Source organism: Actinia tenebrosa, unplaced genomic scaffold (genome assembly GCF_029948245.1).
Source record: "Actinia tenebrosa isolate PJP-AT-01 unplaced genomic scaffold, QUT_ActTen_1.0 PGA_scaffold1__47_contigs__length_23844297, whole genome shotgun sequence".
NCBI lineage: Eukaryota > Metazoa > Cnidaria > Anthozoa > Actiniaria > Actiniidae > Actinia > Actinia tenebrosa.
In genome coordinates this window covers 12,518,231-12,542,296 of record NW_028292578.1, presented here as the reverse complement: position 1 = coordinate 12,542,296, position 24,066 = coordinate 12,518,231, and the positions used below count along the sequence as shown (strand labels likewise).

General features: G+C 37.3%; 4 protein-coding genes and 1 non-coding gene across 5 annotated transcripts; 4 read left to right on the top strand and 1 right to left on the bottom strand.

Annotated features, from left to right (window-relative positions):
• The first annotated feature begins 4,530 nt into the window (after nt 1–4,530).
• LOC116304247 (uncharacterized) lies at nt 4,531–11,168 on the top strand. Its single transcript, XM_089032260.1, has 8 exons — nt 4,531–4,582; nt 4,659–4,706; nt 6,856–7,074; nt 7,537–7,831; nt 8,193–8,400; nt 8,705–8,905; nt 9,551–9,652; nt 10,021–11,168. The coding sequence occupies exons 1-8, from the start codon at nt 4,555–4,557 to the stop codon at nt 10,285–10,287; spliced, it is 1,368 nt and encodes a 455-aa protein (XP_088888386.1). The 5' UTR covers nt 4,531–4,554; the 3' UTR covers nt 10,288–11,168.
• A 775-nt stretch (nt 11,169–11,943) lies between these two features.
• On the top strand, nt 11,944–15,875 carry LOC116304248 (protein lin-28 homolog). The gene is made up of 3 exons (XM_089032261.1): nt 11,944–12,131; nt 12,600–12,730; nt 14,426–15,875. Exons 1-3 carry the CDS (start codon nt 12,125–12,127, stop codon nt 14,876–14,878), a joined length of 591 nt encoding a protein of 196 aa, XP_088888387.1. The 5' UTR covers nt 11,944–12,124; the 3' UTR covers nt 14,879–15,875.
• A 743-nt stretch (nt 15,876–16,618) lies between these two features.
• LOC116304252 (parkin coregulated gene protein homolog) lies at nt 16,619–17,981 on the bottom strand. Its single transcript, XM_031713961.2, has 3 exons — nt 17,799–17,981; nt 17,587–17,676; nt 16,619–17,507 (listed from the first exon to the last, which is right to left on the bottom strand). The coding sequence occupies exons 1-3, from the start codon at nt 17,880–17,882 to the stop codon at nt 16,890–16,892; spliced, it is 792 nt and encodes a 263-aa protein (XP_031569821.1). The 5' UTR covers nt 17,883–17,981; the 3' UTR covers nt 16,619–16,889.
• A 779-nt stretch (nt 17,982–18,760) lies between these two features.
• On the top strand, nt 18,761–18,869 carry LOC116304258 (U6 spliceosomal RNA). The gene has a single exon (XR_004198036.1). It is a non-coding gene; the product is annotated as a U6 spliceosomal RNA (small nuclear RNA).
• A 313-nt stretch (nt 18,870–19,182) lies between these two features.
• LOC116304256 (vacuolar protein sorting-associated protein VTA1 homolog) lies at nt 19,183–23,497 on the top strand. The gene is made up of 6 exons (XM_031713965.2): nt 19,183–19,311; nt 19,478–19,572; nt 21,109–21,236; nt 21,304–21,379; nt 22,076–22,333; nt 22,699–23,497. The coding sequence occupies exons 1-6, from the start codon at nt 19,218–19,220 to the stop codon at nt 22,906–22,908; spliced, it is 861 nt and encodes a 286-aa protein (XP_031569825.1). The 5' UTR covers nt 19,183–19,217; the 3' UTR covers nt 22,909–23,497.
• Nucleotides 23,498–24,066: the final 569 nt, after the last annotated feature.

Below are 24,066 nucleotides of genomic sequence, written 5' to 3'. Positions count from 1 at the left end.
TTTGATTTTTTCATTGTCATTCCTGCATTCAATACTGATGTTAGAACATCCAAAACCAATTTCCTCAGCTCCGTATAACGCGATAGTGCACACACCAACTGTATATAGTCGTGAACATATCGTTTCATGCTATTCATATATACTAAGTTTTTCCCAACTCGCCTCTCATCTCTTGTTCCAGAACTGGACCCACTTCTCTAGCATATCAAAAATATTAAAAAATACCGCCCGCACGCGCACAAAAAATTCTTACCAGTGTCTTTCCGCTACTAGTTTCGTCGCGCCGCGCGCGCATCCATAAAAGTGGGTTCAGTTCTGGACTACTTGCCTTTGGGGTCTCGACTTCGATTCCTGGACGACCGTATGCCCTATAACTTTTGACATTGCGGCTGTAAAAAAGCCCCCCCCCCCCCCCCTTCAAATTAGCTCAAATTGGGCAGCCATAAACCGTAATTTATAAGAGAACTAGTCTGAAAGCAAGCCATGCATTCTTTATTAACAAGATCACTTCTGCAAAAAAGGGTCAGCAATTTTGCAAAGTTGAACAAGAAAAAGTACTGCCTGTGTGTTCCAAAAAAATCGTTGGTGTAAAAAGCGGAGAAAAAGAACGACATATATTCCCATTCAGAAAAGGAATTTGTCCAACTCCAATTATGTTTAATATTTTAGTTTTCAGTCAAAATGAATGCTGTCTTCTGTAATCGTATTCCTGTTTAAGGATTAAGCTCATAAAACCATATTGTCCTGATCTCCACTGTCGGTCAACAAATCTTCTGTGGTAATCGCCGCTTCTCGTCGAGAATGAGGGACATTTTCATCATCGAATTTCACTTCGTCTTCTTCTTCTTCTTCTTCTCCTTGTCCTCTTCATATTGTTGACCAATTTCATCAGTAGCATTTTCAGATGTTGAGAAATTAACAGCTTTGATTCCTTCGTCATCATCAGAACTGCCCACAGTGGCTTTGATCTTTTGTTTTTCTTCTTCTTCTTCTTCTTCTTCTTCTTCTTCTTCTTCTTCTTCTTCTTCTTCTTCTTCTTCTTCTTCTTCGCCCTCGATTTGATCTTCTTGAACAAGAGCTGGAGATTCTTTGTCATCAACTATCGTCTCTGCTTTGTCATAGTTGTCTACGCTTCCTTCAACATAATTCCCTAAATTTTCTTGATCTTCAGTACCGGAGACGTCGTCGCGGTTACCTACGTGTTCGAAGTCTGGATTTTCGTCTACAGAAAGCGTTCTTCTTCCCTTGTGTCTTGGGAACTTGTGTTTCCTTGTTTGACTTTCAAAGTCGTTATAATCATCTTCGTCTTTGTAGATGTCTTTATGATGATTGTTTTTGCCAGACTTAATGCTTGTCAATCCATTGTCTTTGTGTTTCGTCAGCAGACGACCTAGTTTTGAGTCTCGGTGTTTGTTTAAGGGGTTATGATGTTGAGTAAATTTGGATTTATGACCAGGTTTAGGATCGTGCGGATGGTTTTCCTCAAGGATTTGTATTGGGCCCTCAACTCCATTGCCATTGGTGGGATCGATGGTCGTCTGGTCAGGCAATTTGATGCTGTCATCGACAACATTATTAACTCTAAATGTGTCATCATCATCCTTAGGCGAGTTGATCACGTGGTCAAGATTGACAACATCATCATAAGCGTCATTATCATCACGTGAGTTGGTCATGTGATCAAGGTTGACAACATCATCATAAGTGTCGTCATCATCAGGCGAGTTGGTCGCGTGGTCAAGGTTGACAACATCATCGTAACTGTCGCCATCATCTTCGTCTTGCGTCTCTTCAGCGTTGCTTTCGTAATCATCAGCATCATCGTCGACATCAAATGTGTCATCGTCATCATCATAAGAGTCATCATCGTCGTCACTGTCTAGAATTTCATCATCTATTTCAGCGTTGCTCTTATCATCATCAACTTTATCGGCTGCATAATCATCATCACGACCCGATGTATCATCATCATCAGTTCCAGATGTATCATCCTCATCATCTTTATGCGTCTCTTTAGATAGTTCATCAATGACAACATCATTCCCCCAAAAAGTGTCATCCACACTGTCATTAATAGCCTTAATGGGTAGCTCGAGGTGAGTCGTCCAGTCATCAGCATCATCATCAGCATCTTCATCATCAACAGTCTTATCCAAGTGTGCCCCACCTATGTCAATAAAACCATCACCTGAATTGGCCGACTCATCCTGTGCTCCACCATCATCGCCATCAATTTCTTCGATGTCAAAGTCGCTAAGTGAGGCAATATTCTGTTCTTCGTGATTTATATCTGAATCACTCTGATATTCAGAAGGCTTTTGATCTTCCCTCAAATCTCTGGCTACTATTTTGTGTACGATTCCTTCTTTGGCAGTGTTGCAAGATTCGGCACAATCTAGACATAATAATAAAGAAGCATTGGTATAGGCAATAGTACTACATGCTGTCAAATTTGGAAAAATTGGATGAAAAAAATTCCGAGGACTGACAAAATTAGGCGAGGCCGATAGACCGAGTCCAATTTGGCAGTCAGGGAATTTTTTGAATTCAACTATATTTCTAAATTGGACAGACAGGTAGTCCTATATTGCAGATTAAATATATTATCCCAACCTATACTAGACTGATTCCATAAGTCATAATTTTCCCTCGAAAGAATGCGAATGGAAACGATTCAAATTAATCTTTAATTTGGACAGAAAAGATAATTTGAAAATGATGCAATAGTTGCTTATATGGGATTATATAGTGATGATATAATTAATAAATTTACTGGAGTTCAATGTCCTAATCATCATAAGCCATATACAGACGTGTAACGTTGGTCCGATTCCTATATTACATTGTTTTAAGCCTTAAGCCAAAGAAATAGGAAACGCGCGTGCATACAATAAAATCATAAAGCACCCGAGAAGTAGAACGACGCGTAGCGGAGCACACATTAAGCAAGAAAAAATTCAGCCAATTAAAATTCTAGAAAACATCGCATTCGCGGCACAACACGCTTACGGCACTGAGCTTTTCGCTGTCATGAGAAAGCTGCTCTAGTGGTCGACGCGTGGCAAGTGGAACGCTCTGCGCAGAACGCGCGCGCGCGCAGAATCCTAAACTAGTCTACTGGCTACAAGCGAGACCTTACCCTCTGAAGTCAACTTGAAGGGAAGAGGCTTTGAGTAGGCAACGGTAGAAACGAAAAGACACACAGATAAAAGCTGGAACCAAGGGGTTTTAAAACCCATGATTCTACTGGTTTAGAAAGCTACATCTGTCATGAATAGCTTGGCTTCTGATGACTCGGATTTTGCGATTGATGACGTCACAGAGTGACGTTAAATTGTGATAATTATGACGCCATCATTGTGACGTACATTAAGAAATTAAAAAATTAAATCGACACTAAATGAATTGAGTAATAATCGATTCTTACTTTCTTTTTGATGGAAAAAGTTATCCTTTTTCTAATGCTTAGAACATTAAGATTCTAAAGAGAAATACCTTTGTTTTACGTTGCTTTTTCGTATCGGTATCGGATAAAAAAGGGTTTAAAAGTAAGCTCTAGATTTGATTCACAAACGCTAACTCACTGATTTGCGAAAGTTGCTTTGTTGGCTTACCTATTTATCTTTTTAATATCTTATCTAAAATGAGAAATACTTTTAATGAACAAGACGTTCTTGGAGCGTGCACTGGGTTGCCCAATGTGCTGGTATGCTGTTAACACCTAATCTTTGTTACGTACCGCTATTTGGGGAGAGGGGTTACTTTGGAACATCTTAGTTGTATTTTTCTTTCAGAACTTGCGAACACTTATTTTCTCTCGCATCTAATTTATTCAAAATTGTTATCGTTGAAAATTTAAATCTAATGAAAAATGAATTGAAAAAAAAAAAAAAAAAGGGAAAAATTTTGTGGGAATAAGACGGGATTCGAACCCATGACCAAAAGAAAATTTAAAAAATCGACTCCACTTTGCCATACCCCCGAGACATCCGCAGAGCTGAGGCGTCGTATGGACTTCGGACCTGACGGCGATTAAATCCTTCTGCCCTTGGGTGTAGGAATTACGCAAGAAAATGTTCTAGCCGAAGCATCAGGGGAGAGACCAGCCGGGCCCCAGACCATATCGGCTAATCCCTTGCATCTCTGCCACGCACGGAATCGGTTGAAAAATTGATGTTAAAAAGTCTAGTCTATTCGGTGCATTGTTTTCACGGCTATTGTTATGCTGATTAACCTAGAGCCGTTGTCCAGTGGATAAATCGTTGTCGTTTCAAGATAGTGAGTCAAGCTCGTCTGGGGAGGGTTAGCATTTGGATGGGTGACCTTAAACATTATTTATACTCACGCTTTTGCTCGTTTTTTTCCTTTTTCTTTGTTGATTTTTAAAATAATATAATATAGAATAATGAAACTTTCTATTTTTGAGTAACCTATTCCTGTCTACACAACCCCGTCAAATATCCCGTTTGTTTTTATCGTATTGGATTTCCTGTGCCAGTCCCTCGGGAATCCCTCGAATTACAGGAAGGAACTAGAATCAGTTGCCAAGCAAAGATGGGGGCAGCCGGGAGCTGTGGTTCAGGTAAATTATCCAAAAAATACCCTTTTAAATTCTCGAAAAACAGGCCTTATTAACACACTATGCTTCTACTAAACAGGAAAAGAAGTTTCTGACCAAATTCCTTCGTTTAAAATCGTCCTTGTCGGTAAGTTTATAACCAGTGTGTAGGGTAAATATTGTTTTCGTTTGATATATTTGTCTGCGGATACTACAACGTCAAAGAAAAAATTATAATTTTCTCCTAAAAAATCGAAAAGCTTAAGAGCTATACCTGAAAGCATTTTACAGGTTTTAAGAGACATAAAGATATCAAGGGGATAAGCTATCGAAAACTTGCATTTCTCTTGCAACTCGTTACCTTCGTTACTCAAATATTTTGTCTTTTGTCAAATTTTTGATTACAAACAATTCACAAAATTTTTGCAAATTTTTCTTAGAATTCTTTGCTCAATTCTTAATTTTTATAACAGCTTGATATTTGATTTTATCTTCCCTTTAAGAGCAGTATCAATCGCTCTCGGTGTGAGATTATTTTCGATACATGTATTTTTTCACCTTCAAATTATATAATTTTCCGGACTCCAATTCTGTAAATATTCAGAAATTTGATTAATTTGTGTCAATGGAAGAAGAGCCATATCGTCTCAACATCTTTATATTCCTGGCGTTTTACAATGAATTTGTCTTTCAAAGAATAATATTCACTCTTTTGTGGATTTTTCTTATACTAATATCAAATATAAGCTTGATTGATATTTTTGTGTCTTCATATGCAGATTCCTTGTCATTGTGATTTAAGGAGGCACTTATATTGTATATATGGTTTCCATGGTGATAATCTTTGGACCCCAGTATATTTGGCATTTTATAAATTATCTGATTGACTAAAAGATTATACAATGTTACAATAGTCAATCTCACAAAATACAGCCATACATTTCATATTACTGATATAAAAGATTATAATATCATTGAATTCTATGGAAAACTAGGGAATACACTCCCTAAAGAACTAAAGAGATGTAATGACAAAGAAAAATCTTAAAACATTCCTATTCAGGAAAGCTTACAAAGATATATGATAACTACATATAGAGACTCTAATATTTTTTCAATTATTGCTATCATAATATTGATAATTTTTATCATCATTTAAGAAATGTAATAGCATTTGTTACTTCAAGAAATGTTGAACATTTTTGAACATTTTAAACATTTTTGAAAATTTTGAACAATTTTGAACATTTTGTAGGTGCATGTTTATATAACTTAAAGAAGAGTTTAAGTTTCTGTGAAACCCAGGTACTCTGTCTGAATCGGCTTGGCTGGCACTAGCAGTAGCCATAGTTGGGGCTCTGATGGGCCAGCTTGGACAGAGTGAGAGGTTTTATATATATATATATATATATTTTATGTTTGGCAATTCATTGTAAAGCATTATAGGGGTAAAATATAACACTATTGAAATTCATTAAATTATTATTATTATTATTATTCTAAGAGACCGTAGCCACCAGTACAGTTGGTCCAGTTGTAACCCCACTACTGTACCTTCAGAACCGTTTTCCCCCTTGAAAAAATATTTATTACACATGTAAATAAAAAGAAAAGGACCACCTTTTTTAAAAACGTACTAAGCCACTATCCAAGTGCTGACTATGGCCTTGAACCTATGTAAGCAAATAGGTGCCATTGATGTTAATAAACATCTGTAATATGATACTAATGTGCCAACTATTATTAAGATAATACCTGTTGTCACTTTGCTTTATTGGATTCTAGTACAGAGCTGACAATATTGACTGATGTGCTGTAATTTATCTGATATATTATATAGAGACCTTTTAAAAGAATAACACCAAGCATTGAGGAAAGCAATACCAGGATGATGGCAACAGACTTAAATCATCCTTGTTTTATGAGATTACAAGGACTGCAGGGGGAACTATAGCCCCTCCTGATCCCCCTCCCCCTCCCCCCTCCCCCTCCCCCTCCCCCTTTGCAACTTCTTTCTTTTTCCAATACTAGTGTCATATTTTCTAGTTTTAGTCCCATTTTTTCCCTTACTACATATTTTACAATCTTAGCTCCCCCCCTCCCCCCCCCCCCCCCCCCCCCCCCCCCCCCCCCACTATTTAGGTTTCTCTGCTGTCCTTTGGATTAGCAATTTAAAGTCAGTCACTAACAAACTCTTTGTATTTAGAATTTGTTTTTTTTTTTATGGAGAGAGGAAAAACTTGAGAACCAAAGAAAAACAACCTTCACAGCTGGTTTGACTTGATGTTTCATTCCAGGTGACCCAGAGGTTGGTAAAACAAGTATTTTCCTCCGATTCATCAAGAACCAGTTTGATTACAGTTACCAGCCCAGTATATCTGTAAGCATAGGTAATGTTGTGCGCAAGGTCAATATACCATATGAGGCTATTGTATCAGTTACTTTATGGGATTTACCAGGAAGAGAAGAAATGGATCTGCGCAAGAGTTACTACAAGGATGTGGATGCAGCCATGGGTAGGTGAATTCTGGTACAACATACCCTCCTCAGACCCTCCCCACCCCCTGAAAAATTACAATCCCCCTCAGTGGGAAGGTATGGATATTTTCTAGAACTACACAATATACCCTCCTCAGACCCTCCCCACCCCTTGGAAATTCCAATCCCCCTCTGTGGGAGAGGTATGGATATTTTCTGGAACTACACAATATACCCTCCTCAGACCCTCCCCACCCCTTGGAAATTCCAATCCCCCTCTGTGGGAGAGGTATGGATATTTTCTGGAACTACACAATATACCCTCCTCAGACCCTCCCCACTCCTTGGGAATTCCAATCCCCCTCTGTGGGAGAGGTATGGATATTTTCTGGAACCACACAATATACCCTCCTCAGACCCTCCCCACCCCTTGGAAATTCCAATCCACCTCTGTGGTAGAGTATGGATATTTTTGGGACTAAAATGTTTCCAAATTTCAGTGGTAGTTGACATGGATGATCTTGACAGCATTACAATGGCTGGGACGTGGAAACAGGACATTGTCAACAATGCCACATATTCAGACAAGCATGATTTTCAGGGTATTTCAAATACACAGAACAAAAATCTTCAGAATGAGAGAAAAGAGGTCAGGTCATTGCCAATATTATTAGTGGGAAATAAAGTAGATAAACTGAAAATGATAAGTGAAGTGGAGTCGCAAGAAGAGGATTTGCCCATGGAAGTTTTTAAAATATTAGAGCAGGTGGCTACTCAACATGGCTTTGTTGGAAGGTAAGGAACTTGTAAGTGATGCTTTGTACAAGAATATGCTTGGGATCCCTGTGGTAAGGTGGCTGAGGGGGACTAGGGACAAGACAGAATAGGGAGATCTAATCCTGCTTCCTTCACTGTCGCAAGGGAATGGTCATGTGGTCTGAAATGGGACAACATTGATTCAAGCTGAATGGGTCTATTGCTTATACAATACTCAAGGGAATGGTCATGTGGTCTGAAATGGGACAACATTGAGCCAAGTTGAATGAGTCTATTGCTTATACAATACTCAAGGGAATGGTCATAGTGCCTGAAATAGAAAGCCACTGCTTCCAAATGAATAAAGTCTATACTTATCTCTGGCACGTATATTTTTTAGTGTTACAGTGTCTGCAAAAGAAAGTGACGGAAGCGTTCATGCAGCTATACAATCCCTTGTACGTCACATGCTCCAACAACGCAGACAACAAAAGAAAGGAATCTTTTCTGGAGACAAAACTATTGAGGAAAAGAAGTTTGTTACATTGAGTCCATTTGAAGAGGAAAAGAAAGAGTTTGTTCCCCTCCTCGTGGTCAAGATCTCTGAGGTAAGAGCATTGTGCAGTGAGACCTTTTTACCGATACGGTGGCCATCTTGAAGTCTATTGTTTTATTTAAGACATTATTGGATGCGGTGGGGGCAACTAATGGAAAATGTATAGACTGCACAGCTGTAAGAACGTCTTTTTATATAACTTTACGCTCTTCAATGAGAAGCACATCTAAAAACCAATTGAATTTGCTGGTAGTTGGAACGATATGTGAAACGCCAAGGCTTCAAATTTTTTGAAAACATAACCCCACCACTCTTTTCTAAATTTCTACGTGTCTAAAGGTCATTTTGTCTTGCAGTTCGATGTGTTCTTCAAAGACTGCAATGAATCCATAGAGAGAGTAGAGAACACAAGCATGGCACTGATAGAAGCCATGGCTAATTTCAAACGAGCTTGTTCAGTAGCTGGAGTGACAAACAGCACTAAAGCATCACTAGAGGAGTGTATTGGGGGATTAAAGGAGCTTATTAGAACAGACGATGATGAGGATGGACTCGAGGTAAGACTGAAAGAGTATCTGATGGTTGTGATGATTAACTGATGATGATGGTGATGGTGTTGGTGGTAATGATGTTATTGAGGCTGAAGATGGTGATGATGATGGTGATGTTGATGATGGTGCATGGTGAAGATACTAATGATGGTGGTGATGGTGATAATGATGATGGTGTTGATGGTAATGGTAATGATGGTGATGAAGTTGATGATGGTGCATGGTGGAGATATTCATGGTAATGGTTATGATGTAGTATTGACATAGAAGATGGCAATCAACGATGTTTATGGTGGTGATGGTGGTGTTGATGATGCCTACAGTGGAGAAGTTGATGATGAAGGTGGCCCACGGTGACGATAATTGATGATGAAAGTGATGATGATAATGACTGATGACAATGGTAGTGGTGACAAAGACTGACAATGATGGTGGAGATGATGGTACTGATGGTAGTGATGAAGGTGCTGATGACTAAAGATAGATGGTGGTGGGGATTGATGATGATGATCGTATTGATGATGAAGATTGTCATGTTCATGATGGTGGTGATAATAACGATAGTACTAGTGATATTGATGAATGATGATGATGATGATGATAATGATGGTGAAATAGTAGTACCATTTACTAAGATTCTTACAAAAACAGGTCCACGATGATGGATGTTACCTCAAGCTTATCATCAAAGAGGACGAGGTAAAGAACGTTTCAGGACCCGTAGAAAGAGTTCTTAGGACGTTCCACAATGAGGTATTCACTGATTATTTTCATTACTCACATTTTCATTACTGCAGGGACCACAGGTAGCCCAAGCTTGGTTTCTATGGTGTCGTGTTATAAGGAAATGTATGGGGATTCTTCAAAAATTTCAATAGAATTATTGAAACGTGAAATAAAGCCTCGAAACTTTACCCGATCGTTGAGTAATAACACTTCTTTCGCTCTGTGTGGTTATTTTTTGAATTTTTTGATGAATCCCCATACATTTCCTTATAAAATGACACCACAGAAACCAAGCTTGGGCTACTACACCTGTGCAGGGACACTCAAACAAGATCGCTCCGCCTGAACGAGGTTATAGATAAAAAATATTAATTTGAAATTATCTTTCTCTTTAGCTCTGTACAGCGTCCAAGAAAGTTTTGATTCAAGGTCCTGGTTTACACAACAAACTAAAGGAAATAGAAGAAAAGATCAGTACACTTAGAGTGTCTGCCTTTGACCGAGCAATGGATGCGGGTTTGTCCCAACGAAGGGCTAAAGCCGCCCTAGCAAACATCGATGCGAACTGTAACAGAATACGGGAAGCTGTTGCAATGGCAATGGAATCGATGAGTGCTGTGGAGAGTGATTACAAGAAGATAAAAGCAGCCATGTTATGGTAGCATAACCACATCTTGAAGTGGATGTGTGTTATGCCGCTCTCGAGTCTTTATTAAGAATGACAGTATGCTTGCGGCTGACGTAGATGGACTGGCTGGGTGACAGCAATAAAGGTGCACCCCCACCCCCTCCCCTCTCAATTCCTTCTCCAAGTCAACCGACAAAAACAGGAGGCCTTTTGAGTGTAAGGAACATCAATTTATTTTCACTCCAAACACCTTGAAGCCATTTCAGTGTTATGAACGTCATTCCAGTCAATAGACCCGAAAGCAACAAAACATTTCAACGTTGGTAACGTCATTTTTCTATAGACACCAAACACCTGAAAGCCATTTGATTGTCAGGAACGTCATTTCAGTCTAGACACACGAAAACAAAAGGAAGCAATTTCAATTTTACTAAGATACCAAACGCCTGAGAACCATTAAAATGCCAGGAACAACATTTCAGTCTATAGACCTGGAAGCCATTTGAGTGTGATTGGCGTCATTCCATACTCATGGCTCGTTGCTATTTTGGGAAACTGCATGGAACTTTTTTTCCCTCGACTTTGCGTGGGTTTAAAGATAGCAGTTTTCCTGGTCTGTGATTGGCTTACGATTGGAAGCCATTGGAACGTCGTCACGTGACACCCTTTTCCTTCTCTTGCATTCCGCTCATTCTTAAACTGAAACTGAAACATAATTTATAAAAACATGTAATTTATTTGCGAGTAAAATGTTTGGAATGTGAATATTGTACAAAAGCCATGAGTTTTGTAAAAAAAAATTATTTTCGTAAAAATGGGGGAAAATAAATATTGTTCCTAATTAGACTAGACGCAAAGCCATGTCTTCCAGGACTTAAAGAATTCCACATCAAATAAATCTTTAATTCATCAAAACTTACGTTTTTTGGAAAGAAAAAAGAAACGTGAAATAGTACAGAAAACCAAACTAGTTCAATACTCGTTTGCTCTTCCCATCTCAGCATTAGTTTCTCTTTTTTTTGGCTCTTCTTTTCTCTTATCTCGCCCACTACTCCCATTGTTTCCTATCTTTCTTTTACTTTCGTTTAACGTGTTCAATTCTCTATTCCTCTTTCTTTTCTCCTTAAAAATTCTAAGACATTTTAAAGATATTTCTTACATCAAAGAAAAAGACTGAAATTCTAAAAAGAATTCGTCGATTAGAAAAAGTTACAAATAATTTTTTGTAAATTCCGAACAGATGTCCGAGTAATCAAGATTTACATAAAATATAAAGCAAACGGCTAGTTTTTCAAAACGTTTTGCTTCCCAGAGTGTATCATACACCGGCTCGACATAAAACCTTTTGTGAAAATTCCTTTATAAATTATGTAGTTTTTGAATTCAAGTTTATAGCCAGCTTTTGTTTTTTTGTTTCAAAATACTAAGCTAACGTTGCAGGCTGCTGCGCGAGTTGTCCAATCCGTCAACGTTATCAACATTGTTTTCCATCTTCGAAGTAAACTTTAAATTCTTATCTCGTTTCTTTGTACGGTACATATTTTAATTACCTTCCAATTCTTCATTACGTTCTATATGGTTGTTGAATTTTGATTGGCCGAGGAAATTCTCAATGGTAATTGAGTTCCGAGTACAGCTTAAAAACAATAGGGCTTCCTGAATGTTTTTTCAATACACTGTTGCAGATGGCCGGTAGCGAGGACTTTCTCAACACAGAAAAAAACATTGGCTCGAAGGGAAAGCAACGGCTTCGGACAGATATTTACGGGCAAAGACTCGAAGAAATTGTTTTCTTAGCGTTTTGCTTCCTTCAAACTATAAAAAGACTGGTTTTTTTAAAAGCCAAAAACCGGGGTTATCAGCGATTGAAGATGACAGGTAAGGCCACGCTAAAGAACCTCTACTTTCTAAATGTTATTCTTATTATAAGCCAATCTTGTGTAGTATATGCGAGTTATATCGCGATTTTTGGACTAAAAAAAGGAATTTTTCTCCTAATCAATATTGTGTGGTTAAGCCTTCTGAGTTCATTATAAAATGTAAAACCTATGTTTTCTTTAACTTCTCATGAATTCAGATTCCTTCGGATAAACTCGAGTAATTCGCAAAGAAATATTAGTTCGATCATTTATTTTCGTTCTGTTTTGTTCGAGGCGAAAGAACGATTTAATCGAATTCAGAATAATTTTATAACTGAAAATAAGACCTCTTCTGAAATCAGGTTTATTTTATTTCCTACTAAATTTTTATGAAAGAAATATTTGTCGTTACGTACATTATAAACAACAGCATTTTATACCGCAAATATTTCATTCTATTGTCTATATCTTCTGAATTGATTTTTAGACGAGAATCATTTGAACGCGGACGACAGTGAGGATTCTAAATTTTTCGGATTCGTAAAATGGTTCAATATTGCCAAAGGATTTGGTTTTATAACGAGGAATGATGGAGGCGAAGACTTCTTTGTTCATCAGGTAAGCAATAACTTAAATAAATACTTTAAATTACACAAGAAAAATAGTATATTTTTTTATCCGCTCTTTCACAAGAAAAACAGTATTTTCAAGTCGCTTTTTCAGTATTTTTTTGTTTGAGCCGACCCTCGGTACTTCAAACTCATTTGAATTGGATTACTGAGTATTTTTAATTTTATTTTCTCGAGACCTAAAAACAAGATGATTACCTAGCAAAAACAAATGCGTTTAAAAATTACTCCGGATTTCTAAATACTTTCCTTCATTTTTGCGGCCTCGTTTGCTCAAGGTTCATCTTACGGTAAACCCCAACTCTTGTGATCTTAAACGTGTTTTTTCGCCTACTAATTATTTCATAACGATATACATTAAAGTCCACCTTAAACAAATCCTAAAACCCATATGAAACACTTTATAATGAGGTAAATTTAATATCTAAAACACGTCTATTTTTAGTGAGCCGTACGCGTTTTCTATATTAATTTAATGTTGTTGTTTGTTTTTTTTTGTTGTTTATTTTTTGTTGTTTATTTTTTGTTGTTGTTTTTTTGTTGTTGTTGTTTTTTTGTTTGTTTGTTTTTGTTTTTTTTTGGTTTATTCCTTTTTTTTTTCTTTCTCTCTTTTTGACTTTTGAGCATGTGCCAGCTGCCGTTTGACAATACGCTGTAGCGTATACAGTAATCGAGATTATATTGAGAGAACAAAAAAACGTTATACTTTTAAAACTGAAATATCTTTCAATGTACGGGGAAAAAGTTTGCCTTGTCTATACTGATTGTGTTTTCATTTTAAGTTTCCATCTAATTTTTGTGAAAGTTTGCTCTGCTTTTCATGCAAATTCTGTCAGAAAAAAAAAAGACATTTGTGAGTTCAATTGGCTTTCAAAACTCGCAGGAGACAAATTGGATTGGACTACCATACTATAACAAAAACTGACGTAAAAAGTAAAATGCGTGGCTCAAGAATTTTTACGAATTTAAATATGGGATTTTGAATGTAAGCCGAAAATTTATTACGCGTACTTTTTTCCAATTAAACTCTCGGAACTTTGATGAGTGAATGTGAAGCCATATATTGCTTAATCATTTGGGAAGCCAATTCAATGTCGCGCCCACTCATAAGAAAGATTCTCAAATATGTTCTTTATAAATTACACCAAATTTTATTTTATCATCTTCCACCAACACTCTAAAGGTTTCTAACTTACGCATTTCCACTCAGGGTGACAGTAAATGCATGCTCGACAGTGTGACGTTTGATTATCTTTACCGGCTGACACTGTATAGGTTTACTAGAATTTTCGCAGACGCCAGAGTGCGCAGACGCTAAATTCTTGGGGTGCATGCTACGTCATAGCTAGCCGCTATGTAGCTGTTTCATCGTTATTTGTATCTCGAGGAATTTTGTGAGTTACGTGATTGCACTTCAAGGATATATTTTCCAATAATTCATAATACAGCTTGGGCTGCCTGTGGTTAGATTGCAAAATGAGATCCCTTCGTGCTCTTTGGGAGTTGAATTTTCTCTTATGTAAAAAGATTGTATTGTTTCTGTCATCTAAACCTGTCATCTAAACCTTTATAGACCAATTTTTGATGTTTTTCTTTAAACATGGAAAACAACTTCGCTTGACCCAGCAAAAGTTTTCCATTTATTTCTCATTAACTCAATCCCATTGTTTATCTTTCTTTTCAGAGCGCAATTAAATCTAATGGCTACCGCACCTTAGTGGAGGGAGAACAAGTCTCATTCAAGATCACAGACAGTGATAAAGGACGAATAGCAGTTTGTGTGACCTCTACAGATGGAGGCAAAATTAAAAGCGCGACGCGCAAAACCCGTACAAAACAAGGTGCTAGAAAATACACCTCTTTATGCTTCAACTGTAACAAAGGCGGGCACAAAGCCAAGAAATGCCCGTACGAGAGGACCACAAATAGACTTTGCCATAAATGCGGATCTAACATGCATATTATTCGTAAATGTCCACTGGTCTTGGCTCACGCGATGGAACATTCGGAAAACAGAGCCGAGGAGCAGCAGCACCAAAAGGAATGCGGAAAAATGGATTCGGGCAAAGAACATTCTTTAGAAAAAATTGAAATCGGGAAAATTATGGACAATCATAATGCCGCTACGGTAGCGTGATAATGGGAGCTGTCACGTGGAAAAATTACGTCATCATTCACGTGACAAAGGGGAGATATACGATGCGGCATCAGTCACGTGACAATTATAAGCAATGGAGGTGGCATGTGTCATGTCACCGATCACGTGACAATTATAAGCAATGAAGGTGGCATGTGTCATGTCACCGATCACGTGACAATTATAAGCAATGGAAGTGGCATGTGTCATGTCACCAATCACGTGACTATTATAAGCAATGGAGGTGGCATGTGTCATGTCACCAATCACGTGACTATTATAAGCAATGGAGGTGGCATGTGTCATGTCACCGATCACGTGACAATTATAAGCAATGGAGGTGGCATGTGTCATGTCACCAATCGCGTGACAATTGGGTCTATAAGGCATATACCAGTTAAAACTTGATTGTCTATACTGAGTAACAGACTGCTACACAGGTTCGAAAAGTTAGATTGGCAGGAAAGTGACAATGAACGTGTCAGAAACACAGAGGGGGAAGAGGTTTGGGGAAGGGAAAAAACATTTTCCCAAGAAGCGGGGGAGGGGTATCGAGTAGTACCATGTGATATCATATATTTTGACTGTTGAAAAAAAGTCAGTATTGATTGTCTTCTGTTAATAAGATATTATTAAAATATTGAAAGATTATCATATAGAGTGATAACAGTAAATCCGTGAAACTTTAGCAATACTAAAGAGCACAAATTTCATGCAAATTCCATTGTTTTCTATTGTTTAACTAGCACTATTTTGTACTATTTAGTACTCAGTAATTAGTGTTTCACGGAATTACTGTGGTCACTCTATTGAAAATGTTTAACATTGTTTGGTGCTTGGTGGGGCTTGGATAGGGATTGATAGTGTGTTTAGATTATTGCTCTGTCAACCAGATAAATGGATGAAGGATTGCCAAAAAAATCTCAAATAATAGATTGACCAAAGAATCTGACTGTAAATTTACAAATACCTAATAAAATAAGCAAATAAACCGGGCAATAAATGGCCAGTCTTTGTCTTTCCTATCTTAACCTCCATACATAGAATGTGATGCATGGGGTGGCTAAACTAACTAATTCTTTGAGTTAGCCACCCTCTGTATAAGAAAGTAATGATAGGTGGTTAAGCATCTGCCCACTAGAATATATGGAAGGCCATGGGTTCAATTCCAATCAGGGTTTCAGATTTTTGTCCAAGTACCCTCAATTTTGCTAGAAAAATGCTGGAAATTTCATCTTGTAATAGTTTTAATACCACTGAACATTATTCTGTATCCTACCAACACCCTTCATTTCCCTATACTAAGGGATGGACTTAGATAATTGAGGAGGGGGATGCATAAATTCCAAAAAAAGTACTTTACCTACCTAAAAAATATCTCGCAACCTCTCCTTTCAGTAAAGAAATATACAGTAAACACAAAAAAATTGTGAGTCGGGGTTTTTACCAAAAAAAAAAAAAATTGTGCAACATATATTTCTGTAACCTCCCCCTCAATTATCTGGGCCTGATTGAACGAAGCCTGGATAGCGCTATCCGACAGATAAATCTTATCCAGGGGATAAATTTATTGAAACACAGCATCGACTTATCCACTGGATAAGGATTTATCTACTGGATAGCACTATCCAGGCTTTTCATGGTCTATCCCTAATAGAACTCCTGTAATATAGCCAATCAGAATGCTGGATTTAGTTTGTTTACATTATAAACTACTCTGATAAACAATTAATCAACCACTGAAGTTTTAAAATTTTTTAATGGAAGTTTAATTTACCTCGAAGAAAACACATACGGTAATAACGTCAGGGTTTCAATCAAGCTTCAAACTTGATATAGGAAGTAAAAAAAATTCGTTGTTCAAAAATATTTACAATGTAAAAGAGACCGAGAGCAATAAAGTACAGCAATTTTACCGAATGTAATACATAATTTTTCTAAATTAATTTCTTAAAATAAATCCACACTTTCTAAAAAAATCAAGGACATTTTAATCTCAAATTTAGCGATTTTAATTTAGCATACATGATTCATATGTGGGGACCATGTATTTTATGTTAATGAACGCATCTGCACCACCACGTCGTTCGAATCCTTCCAGCGTTTCTTGGATCAGATCTCCAACATTTTCTCTTCTTTGTTGACTGTAGTCAATCCCATCGCCTGAATTGAGATTCTTATTCTTAAAGAGATTAAGAATCGGTAAGATTTGACGATAGTATGGGACGAGAGCTTCGCCGACGAGATCTGCTGCTACCACAAGATGCTGGAGTGCCTTCAGCGAGGTGCATATAACTTTAGCGTTTCGAGTATTCAACGCTTTCTTGATCGGAATGATAAGCTGTGGAATTACAGGCAAGATTTTTTTGCCTCCGTGTTCAAGCATGTCGTGGACTCCTTGTCTTGCGAAAAATTCGTAAGGGTGTGAAGTTTCGGAGAGCCCCTCGAAGAACAAGGGAAGGTAATGGTGGTAGTCGAGTTTCTCAATCTCTACCTTCCAAGCAATTTTATTCCCTTTAGTGTCGTGTTCTAGAGCGATCGGGAAGTCGCCTCTCTCGTAACATTTCCTGAAGTTTGTTGGCTCTGCTGGTCTTTCCTTGAAAGCTCTGGCTGATGGAGGTTGTACAACCTGGAAGATTAGGACAACGATGTTACTTAAACGAACCAAACAACATGGCCGATTGTACTTTTGATCTTATCTTATTTACCTTCGAGTTTTTAAGCCTGGATTTTGTGGTGAATCCATCTGCTGTTAAAGCACGAGTCTTTTCCTCCCTGACCGTCGAATGTGACTTTTCCTGTGGATATTGAAAGTAGGACTTTACAACACGAAACAAAATTATTATCTGAGCAATTGGTCACCATGTAGGTTCATACAAGCGTCATGTCGTCAAATTTCTTAACGTTTTTCTCAACTTACATGCGAACTTTTGGTTTTTATCCCCTCAGTTGTCGGCCCAAATACATGCTCCGTTCTCGTCCTCATAGCATGTGTCGTAGCCATAGTGTAGAATTATTAAACCAGCTCAAAAAAGACGTGTAAAAAGACTGCTTTTCCTTCTTCAAATGCTGTTCTGTTGATCTGGTTGATGTGACGACTAAACAAATCTTTTCCCTTCAGAGTTACCATAGCAACAGTGTGTTTTCCGGACGCCATTCCATATGTGGTAAATTAGTTACCAGTCTCTTTCGTTCCTAGAGTCACATTTCTCATTTTTTTCTCATTTTTTCTCTAAAGTTTTCTTCTCTAAAATTGAGTACACAACTTCAAATATCATAAACATATTTTTACGACAATCGTCTTTTGAAAGACTCTGCCTAAGTTTAAACAAGTTAGTTGGTCTCTGAAAAAATGTTAGCCTATCTAGAGACCAGAAAATTTGCAAAACTGAGGTGGTCACTCGGTGTCACTTTTCCTCTTGAAATTGTGTAATCCTAGGCCGCAAAACGAAAAAACAATGTTGCCAATAAGCGTTTGATAACAGTGCAGTGGCAAATAATTAATGAGTTATATATTTTTATTGCAATGGCGTGCATGTTTTTATTTTTCGTTGGCCAAGTTTCGCAGTACATGCATGAAACCCTAGGTTTTGCAGTGACGTCGTTTCTAAGTCACTATTTCAGATGGAAGACATAAAACTCTTGGGAACGACACAGAGAATGGTAATGGGAATGACACTTGATCTCTGAATCATAAGACATTACGCCCAAGCTATTCTAATGAATTAATGAATACAAATATTAAGCTACTTGAAAAGTCATCTCATTCTATGTGACGTCAACAAAAATGCACATGCGCAAATTTTAAGGGAAAGTGCTCCCACATGTAAGGATCAGATAGCTTTTTCCTGATACTAATATTCTATCAATACTATACTAGATGTGCTAGCTTCGGCTTGCACGTATAATAAAATTGGAATGATACAGAGAAGATTAGCATGGCCCATGCGACAAGGATGACACGCAAATTCGTGAAGCGTTCCAAATTTTTTTTCTTCAGTCCAAGCTTAACTAATAAGATACAGAATATTTCTGTCATTTTTTCATTTACCTTCTGAAAATTTTTTATTTTTTATTTTTTTGGACCATATATTTATATGAGACTGTTATTATTTTACCAGAAGAATTAAATATGAAAAGAAATCTAACTACTCAACACTTGATAGAATTAATACATATGTTGATATAAAACCCGACGTATTTTGTGCGTTTTTGAGGTCAATCTTACTCAGAGTCTACGTTCCTCTTGGTCAGCAGCGACAAGTAAAGATGTGCAAATTTTGACTCACTAGGGTGGGGTGGAGAACACTTGAACCTGCAATTTTCATCACAAACAAAGATGGCGGCCGTTCCTGCGAGTTTGAAGTTGGTTCAGCCTTATTTTAAAGTAGCAAAAGAATATGAAAAGAGAGATCCAGTTGTAGCTTATTACTGTGAGTAGTTTGAGAAAATCTCAGGGATCTTTGATGTCGTTAGCTGAAGAATTTAAAGTGGGAAGTGATATGGAAAATTGTTCTAAATTTTGACATGACATCATATATATGATTTTAGTTCTAAGTTTTATGTTTTTCCCCCCTAATATCTCTCCCGTTTTTTTAGGCAGGCTATATGCAGTTCAAAAAGGTATTAAGACTGATAGCAAGAGCAAAGAAGGCAAGAGCTTCCTATTTCAGCAAATGGACTTGTTGGAAAAGGTATACTGTAAGTTTAAAAGAGATAGGAAGAATAGATTGAAGCATGCAAAAGGCATCTTTTTTGCAATAAGCAATACAAGGCTCCCCTCTGTTTTCCATATCTCCAATATAAAGGTCTATCAGGTGTAGTGAATGATTCTAACAATTAATGGGCACAAAGACATGGCAGCCATGTTGGTAGTATAAACAGTGAATGGTAATGAGAAGTTGTTGCACACTTGGTAGCTGTGAGCTGCACGCTGAAATTCTGCTTTTTGCTGCAGTCAATCAAAAATAATCAGTCGGTACCTTTTTCTTTGGTACTAATTTCACAAGGAGCTGTTGAAATGTCTGAATTCGCAGAATATGGAAAACTGCAGTAAATATTGCCAACATGGCCAAGATGACATGACATGCATCACCACACTAGACCTTACTCTGCAACAAAAGGGATGTAAAAGAACCACTGAAAGTAAAGAAATCTTAGCATTGTCTGGCTTCTCCTGAATGATGTCTTAAATGATAAGGATATGTTTGTATGGAATTAGAGTCTTTTCCCTGCCTGTGATATGTAAATGTATCTTCACATCTACAGCTATTTCAAAAAAAGTTTGTTAAGGTTTTGTCGCATGTTGTATGTTTTGAAATGTATTTTATTGGTTGTATCGTCGTGTTCGGGAATTGTCAGGGGAATTCTATTCAAATTCAAATTTCAAGTAATCGGCTAGTAATCGTACCCTACGATAGCATAAATTAAATTATAATAAATATTTATGTGCACGCGCTGATGATACATCGTTTAAATATGACTAAAAAATGAGACCACCAAATGGAATTCACTTCGTGGTCTAGGGGTTAGGTTTAGGGTTAGGGTTGGGGTTGGCATTGTAGTAGTTCTTTGGTGCCGAAGGTACCGAGTTCGATTCTTGGTGTCTTCACTTTTTTTTTTTTAAGTGAGGAGTCCCACTCATGAGTGTTCGGAAACCTATGACATACTTCGTTAATCCGTACACAACGATAGTATCATTTTATTCATATATATTTAAATGATGTCAGCATAAATTACAGGGAAAAAATATTCCAGAAAAACGAGCAGATAAAGTTTCTGGTGAAATCTCATATGGTTGTGTCCTTTGGCTGACTGGATTTACGTCACACATATTGCATTTCGGGCTTGGATTTAAGCATGCGACAACACATTCACCAACCTTCATTGAAATAAGGCTGCGTTCATAATGTATGGCAGAGGGGGGGCAGGTGAAAATTTGAAATGTCCAGAATAATTCTTAACACCCCCTTAAAGTCATGCAAAAAAATACAATTCCCCCGAAGCAAGGCTTGCATGTAGCTTCTTTCAACAATTGTGCATCCCCCCCCTATTTTTCTGATAAAAATTTGCCCATCCCCCCTTTTTCCTACCAAAATTTTCCTGATCCCCCCTCAATTTTGCCTGCCCTCCCTCCCCCCCTCTGCCATATATTATAAAAGCAGCCTATCTTTCTGTGAAAGGACCCTAAGAAATTCTCAATCAATGTGGTGAATATATATATTTTCCAGTGTAAGAAAGAATTTGGTCATGAAGAAGCTATAACTAGTGAAATAATGGGACAAACATACATGGATGAGAAAGCTACACAGTTGTTTCTATGGGCTGACACTGAAGACAGAGCTGCAAGATTCAACAGGTTTGGTTAAAATGTAGTCCAGTCTCTCTAGATTTTTCTGTTGATAACTGATGTATTTTGTTTTTAGGAATGTGGTCAAATCTTTCTACACTGCTAGTCTGCTGTATGATACGCTTGCACAGTTTGGTGAGCCTTCCGAGGAGGTAATTCTTTTCTCTAACTCAATAATTTGTGAGAACAAAACAAAGAAAATCACTAGCATGAAGTATGGAAATGTGGGAATTTCTCCAAGAATTATTAATGGTTTTTGAAATAATATTAATCACTTGAAAGAGATTTTCATTCTCTATCCAAACACCTCAAGGTTAGACCTCTAAGTCTGAAACTTTTTGCAAATATTAAAGAAGGAAATAACCTTTAAAAGGCTATAGCCCATGGTACACTATTTCATGTATTTGATATCGCTTCTAAAAGTATAAATATGGAGTAAATCAAAGCATGAGAAATGGCCAGTAGTTATTATTATAACTAGGATAACATACTCACTTGGTAGTGATTAACTTTGCTTTTTCCTCATTGATTATTAATGAGATTAAAAATAAGCTTTAAGCTCTTGAACAGCCAAGCGCAGAATGTCTGAGGATTTGAGTGCAAAGATACACTCACTTTATTCTTCACTTGACTCTGAAGATGACTACTGCTCAGGTTGTCGAAATGTCAGTCCCATCAAACCATCCTTCTCAGGACTACATCAACCCGGACAATCATGATGCAAATGTTGTTACTTCAATAAGCATTCATTCACCTGGGTTCAGACTATTCTATACAATGCAAAGATATAATCAGGAAGAGTGTTTTAAACAGGATTTAGTCTATGATTCTGTTGTTATTTCATACAGGCTGTACAAAGACAAAAATACTCAAAATGGAAAGCCACCTACATCAACAAGTGCTTAAAAGATGGTACTGCTCCAGTCCCTGGTCCTCCGGGGGGTGATGATGCTGCTGGTCTTGGAGATGAATTTGGTTTTAGTGATATGCAGGCACCACCACCCTCCCATCCCTCGAGTGGAGAAAGTGGTCACCCCCCTGATCCACATCAAACTGGCTACCCCTTTTCTAACCAGCCACCAGCACAGCCACCAAGTTATCATCAGGTGTGTCCTGCGTTGCCTTAATTTTTGCCTTAATTTTTTTTTTTTTTATTCACACACAACCATTTTTTACAATATTTTAAATGACTTGGATTATAAATCATAAATATAACATAGACAAAAATAGTTATTTACAAATATAGTGATTTACATGCCCATAGCAACTACCTTAAAGATTTTAGCAGTTTACCATATTTGGTCAGATGGAATGATAATTTGTTATTTTTAACTGCTTTTTTGTATTCGATTTTTTCATATTCTTTTCATATTCATATTATTTTATTTATTTCTTATTTCTGTCTTAATTTTGTTACTTAGTTTGGTCCAACAATTTAAATTTGATGTTTTGCTTGATAATGTTTCACCAGCCTTCTGTGCCAGCAGCGACCCATCAACCAGCCCCCCCAGAACCTCATCCATCCACTAGTGACACAGGATCTTCCAGCGGCATTACCTCAGAAGATTTAGACAAGGCACAAAAATGCTGTCGATATGCCCAAAGTGCATTACAATATGAAGATGTTAAAACAGCAGTAGACAACCTACAGAAAGCATTGGCTATTTTGCAGCCTCATTAATGAATACTATATTTGGTTAATGAATCTTTTTTGTGAGTTTACCACAGGGAGCGCAATTTAGATAAACGTATTAGACAAAAGTATAATGTAAAAAATAACCTTTGTTGAGCTTATTGCATTTAAAGCCTAGAATACATTGGGAAATATATTTATCAAAATTGGGCTCTCACAAAGATTCATTTTGTATACAAGGGAGTTGTGGTAAGAAGCAACGTCCAGACAGACTAGCATGACTACAGTTTTGGAGACATTACTGATAATAATGGAAAATAATTAATGAAACATCAGGTAACAAAATATCCTTTCTGTGTGGTGGGTTTCCTGTGGTCACCATGACACCCACAGTAAAACCAGGTATGCACACTATGAGTAGGCTCTTACTCGTATCACCTTATAACTCCCCTCCCTCCCCCTCCTAGCCTAAAGTGCTGCTACTTAGGCTAACATCAACTTCGCAAACATTTCTACCAAGGTTTTAATTCACGTTTTGGATTTTGCTAAGTATTACAACCATACCTTGCAATTGTTATTGTTAACATAAAACTTAAGGAAAATATCACATTTTAAAATAAAATCCAATGGAGTAAAAGATCTTCTTAATCAAGAAATACTTTTTACCCAGTGTACTAAAAATGCAAAAAATATTAGGTCCTACTGCATGAGCCCCAAATCAATTATATCATATTCTGTGTTAGCATTAGTTCTATGATATGTTTCTATAGACCTGGCCTGGCATTGATTTTCTATAGGAATTGTTCTGGGGGACAAAACAAGACGCTGCCTTTTCTCAATCCAAACAAATCCATTGCTTTGTCCCCAAAAACAACTCCTCTTGGGACTCAGTTCTTAGAGTGTTGTCGGCAGTCCCTACTTTTCCTCCTTTCCCCCCTGCTTACTTGGCTCTAATCTCTATGAGAGTCCACAGCAATCCTGAAACACTGGTTTTTACCGAGTCTGCTTGCAGTCTATATTGAATTACATAAACTGCCTATTTTTACTCTTGTGTACTATTATTGGAAGGACAGCAAGAAACATCTGGTAAAAGTTTGGATTTTTTGTCCGACTTACTTTGAATTAATTAAAGTAAAAGATCTCTCTTAAATGACAATCATCTATTCTTAGTTTTTAATATTTTCCTCAAATATTCGGAGCGTTTCC

Excerpts from the sequence above, each read along its gene's own strand:
- LOC116304256 (XM_031713965.2), top strand. The coding sequence starts at position 19,218 with ATGGCGGCCGTTCCTGCGAGTTTGAAGTTGGTTCAGCCTTATTTTAAA. Across the intron at positions 19,573-21,108 it reads AAATGGACTTGTTGGAAAAG|TGTAAGAAAGAATTTGGTCA; the intron begins GTATACTGTAAG and ends TATATTTTCCAG. Across the intron at positions 21,237-21,303 it reads AGAGCTGCAAGATTCAACAG|GAATGTGGTCAAATCTTTCT; the intron begins GTTTGGTTAAAA and ends TTTTGTTTTTAG.
- LOC116304252 (XM_031713961.2), bottom strand. The coding sequence starts at position 17,882 with ATGGCTACGACACATGCTATGAGGACGAGAACGGAGCATGTATTTGGG. Across the intron at positions 17,677-17,798 it reads TAAAAACCAAAAGTTCGCAT|GAAAAGTCACATTCGACGGT; the intron begins GTAAGTTGAGAA and ends CAATATCCACAG. Across the intron at positions 17,508-17,586 it reads CCAGGCTTAAAAACTCGAAG|GTTGTACAACCTCCATCAGC; the intron begins GTAAATAAGATA and ends CTAATCTTCCAG.
- LOC116304248 (XM_089032261.1), top strand. Across the intron at positions 12,731-14,425 it reads AAGACTTCTTTGTTCATCAG|AGCGCAATTAAATCTAATGG; the intron begins GTAAGCAATAAC and ends CTTTCTTTTCAG.
- LOC116304247 (XM_089032260.1), top strand. The coding sequence starts at position 4,555 with ATGGGGGCAGCCGGGAGCTGTGGTTCAG. Across the intron at positions 4,583-4,658 it reads AGCCGGGAGCTGTGGTTCAG|GAAAAGAAGTTTCTGACCAA; the intron begins GTAAATTATCCA and ends TCTACTAAACAG. Across the intron at positions 9,653-10,020 it reads TTAGGACGTTCCACAATGAG|CTCTGTACAGCGTCCAAGAA; the intron begins GTATTCACTGAT and ends CTTTCTCTTTAG.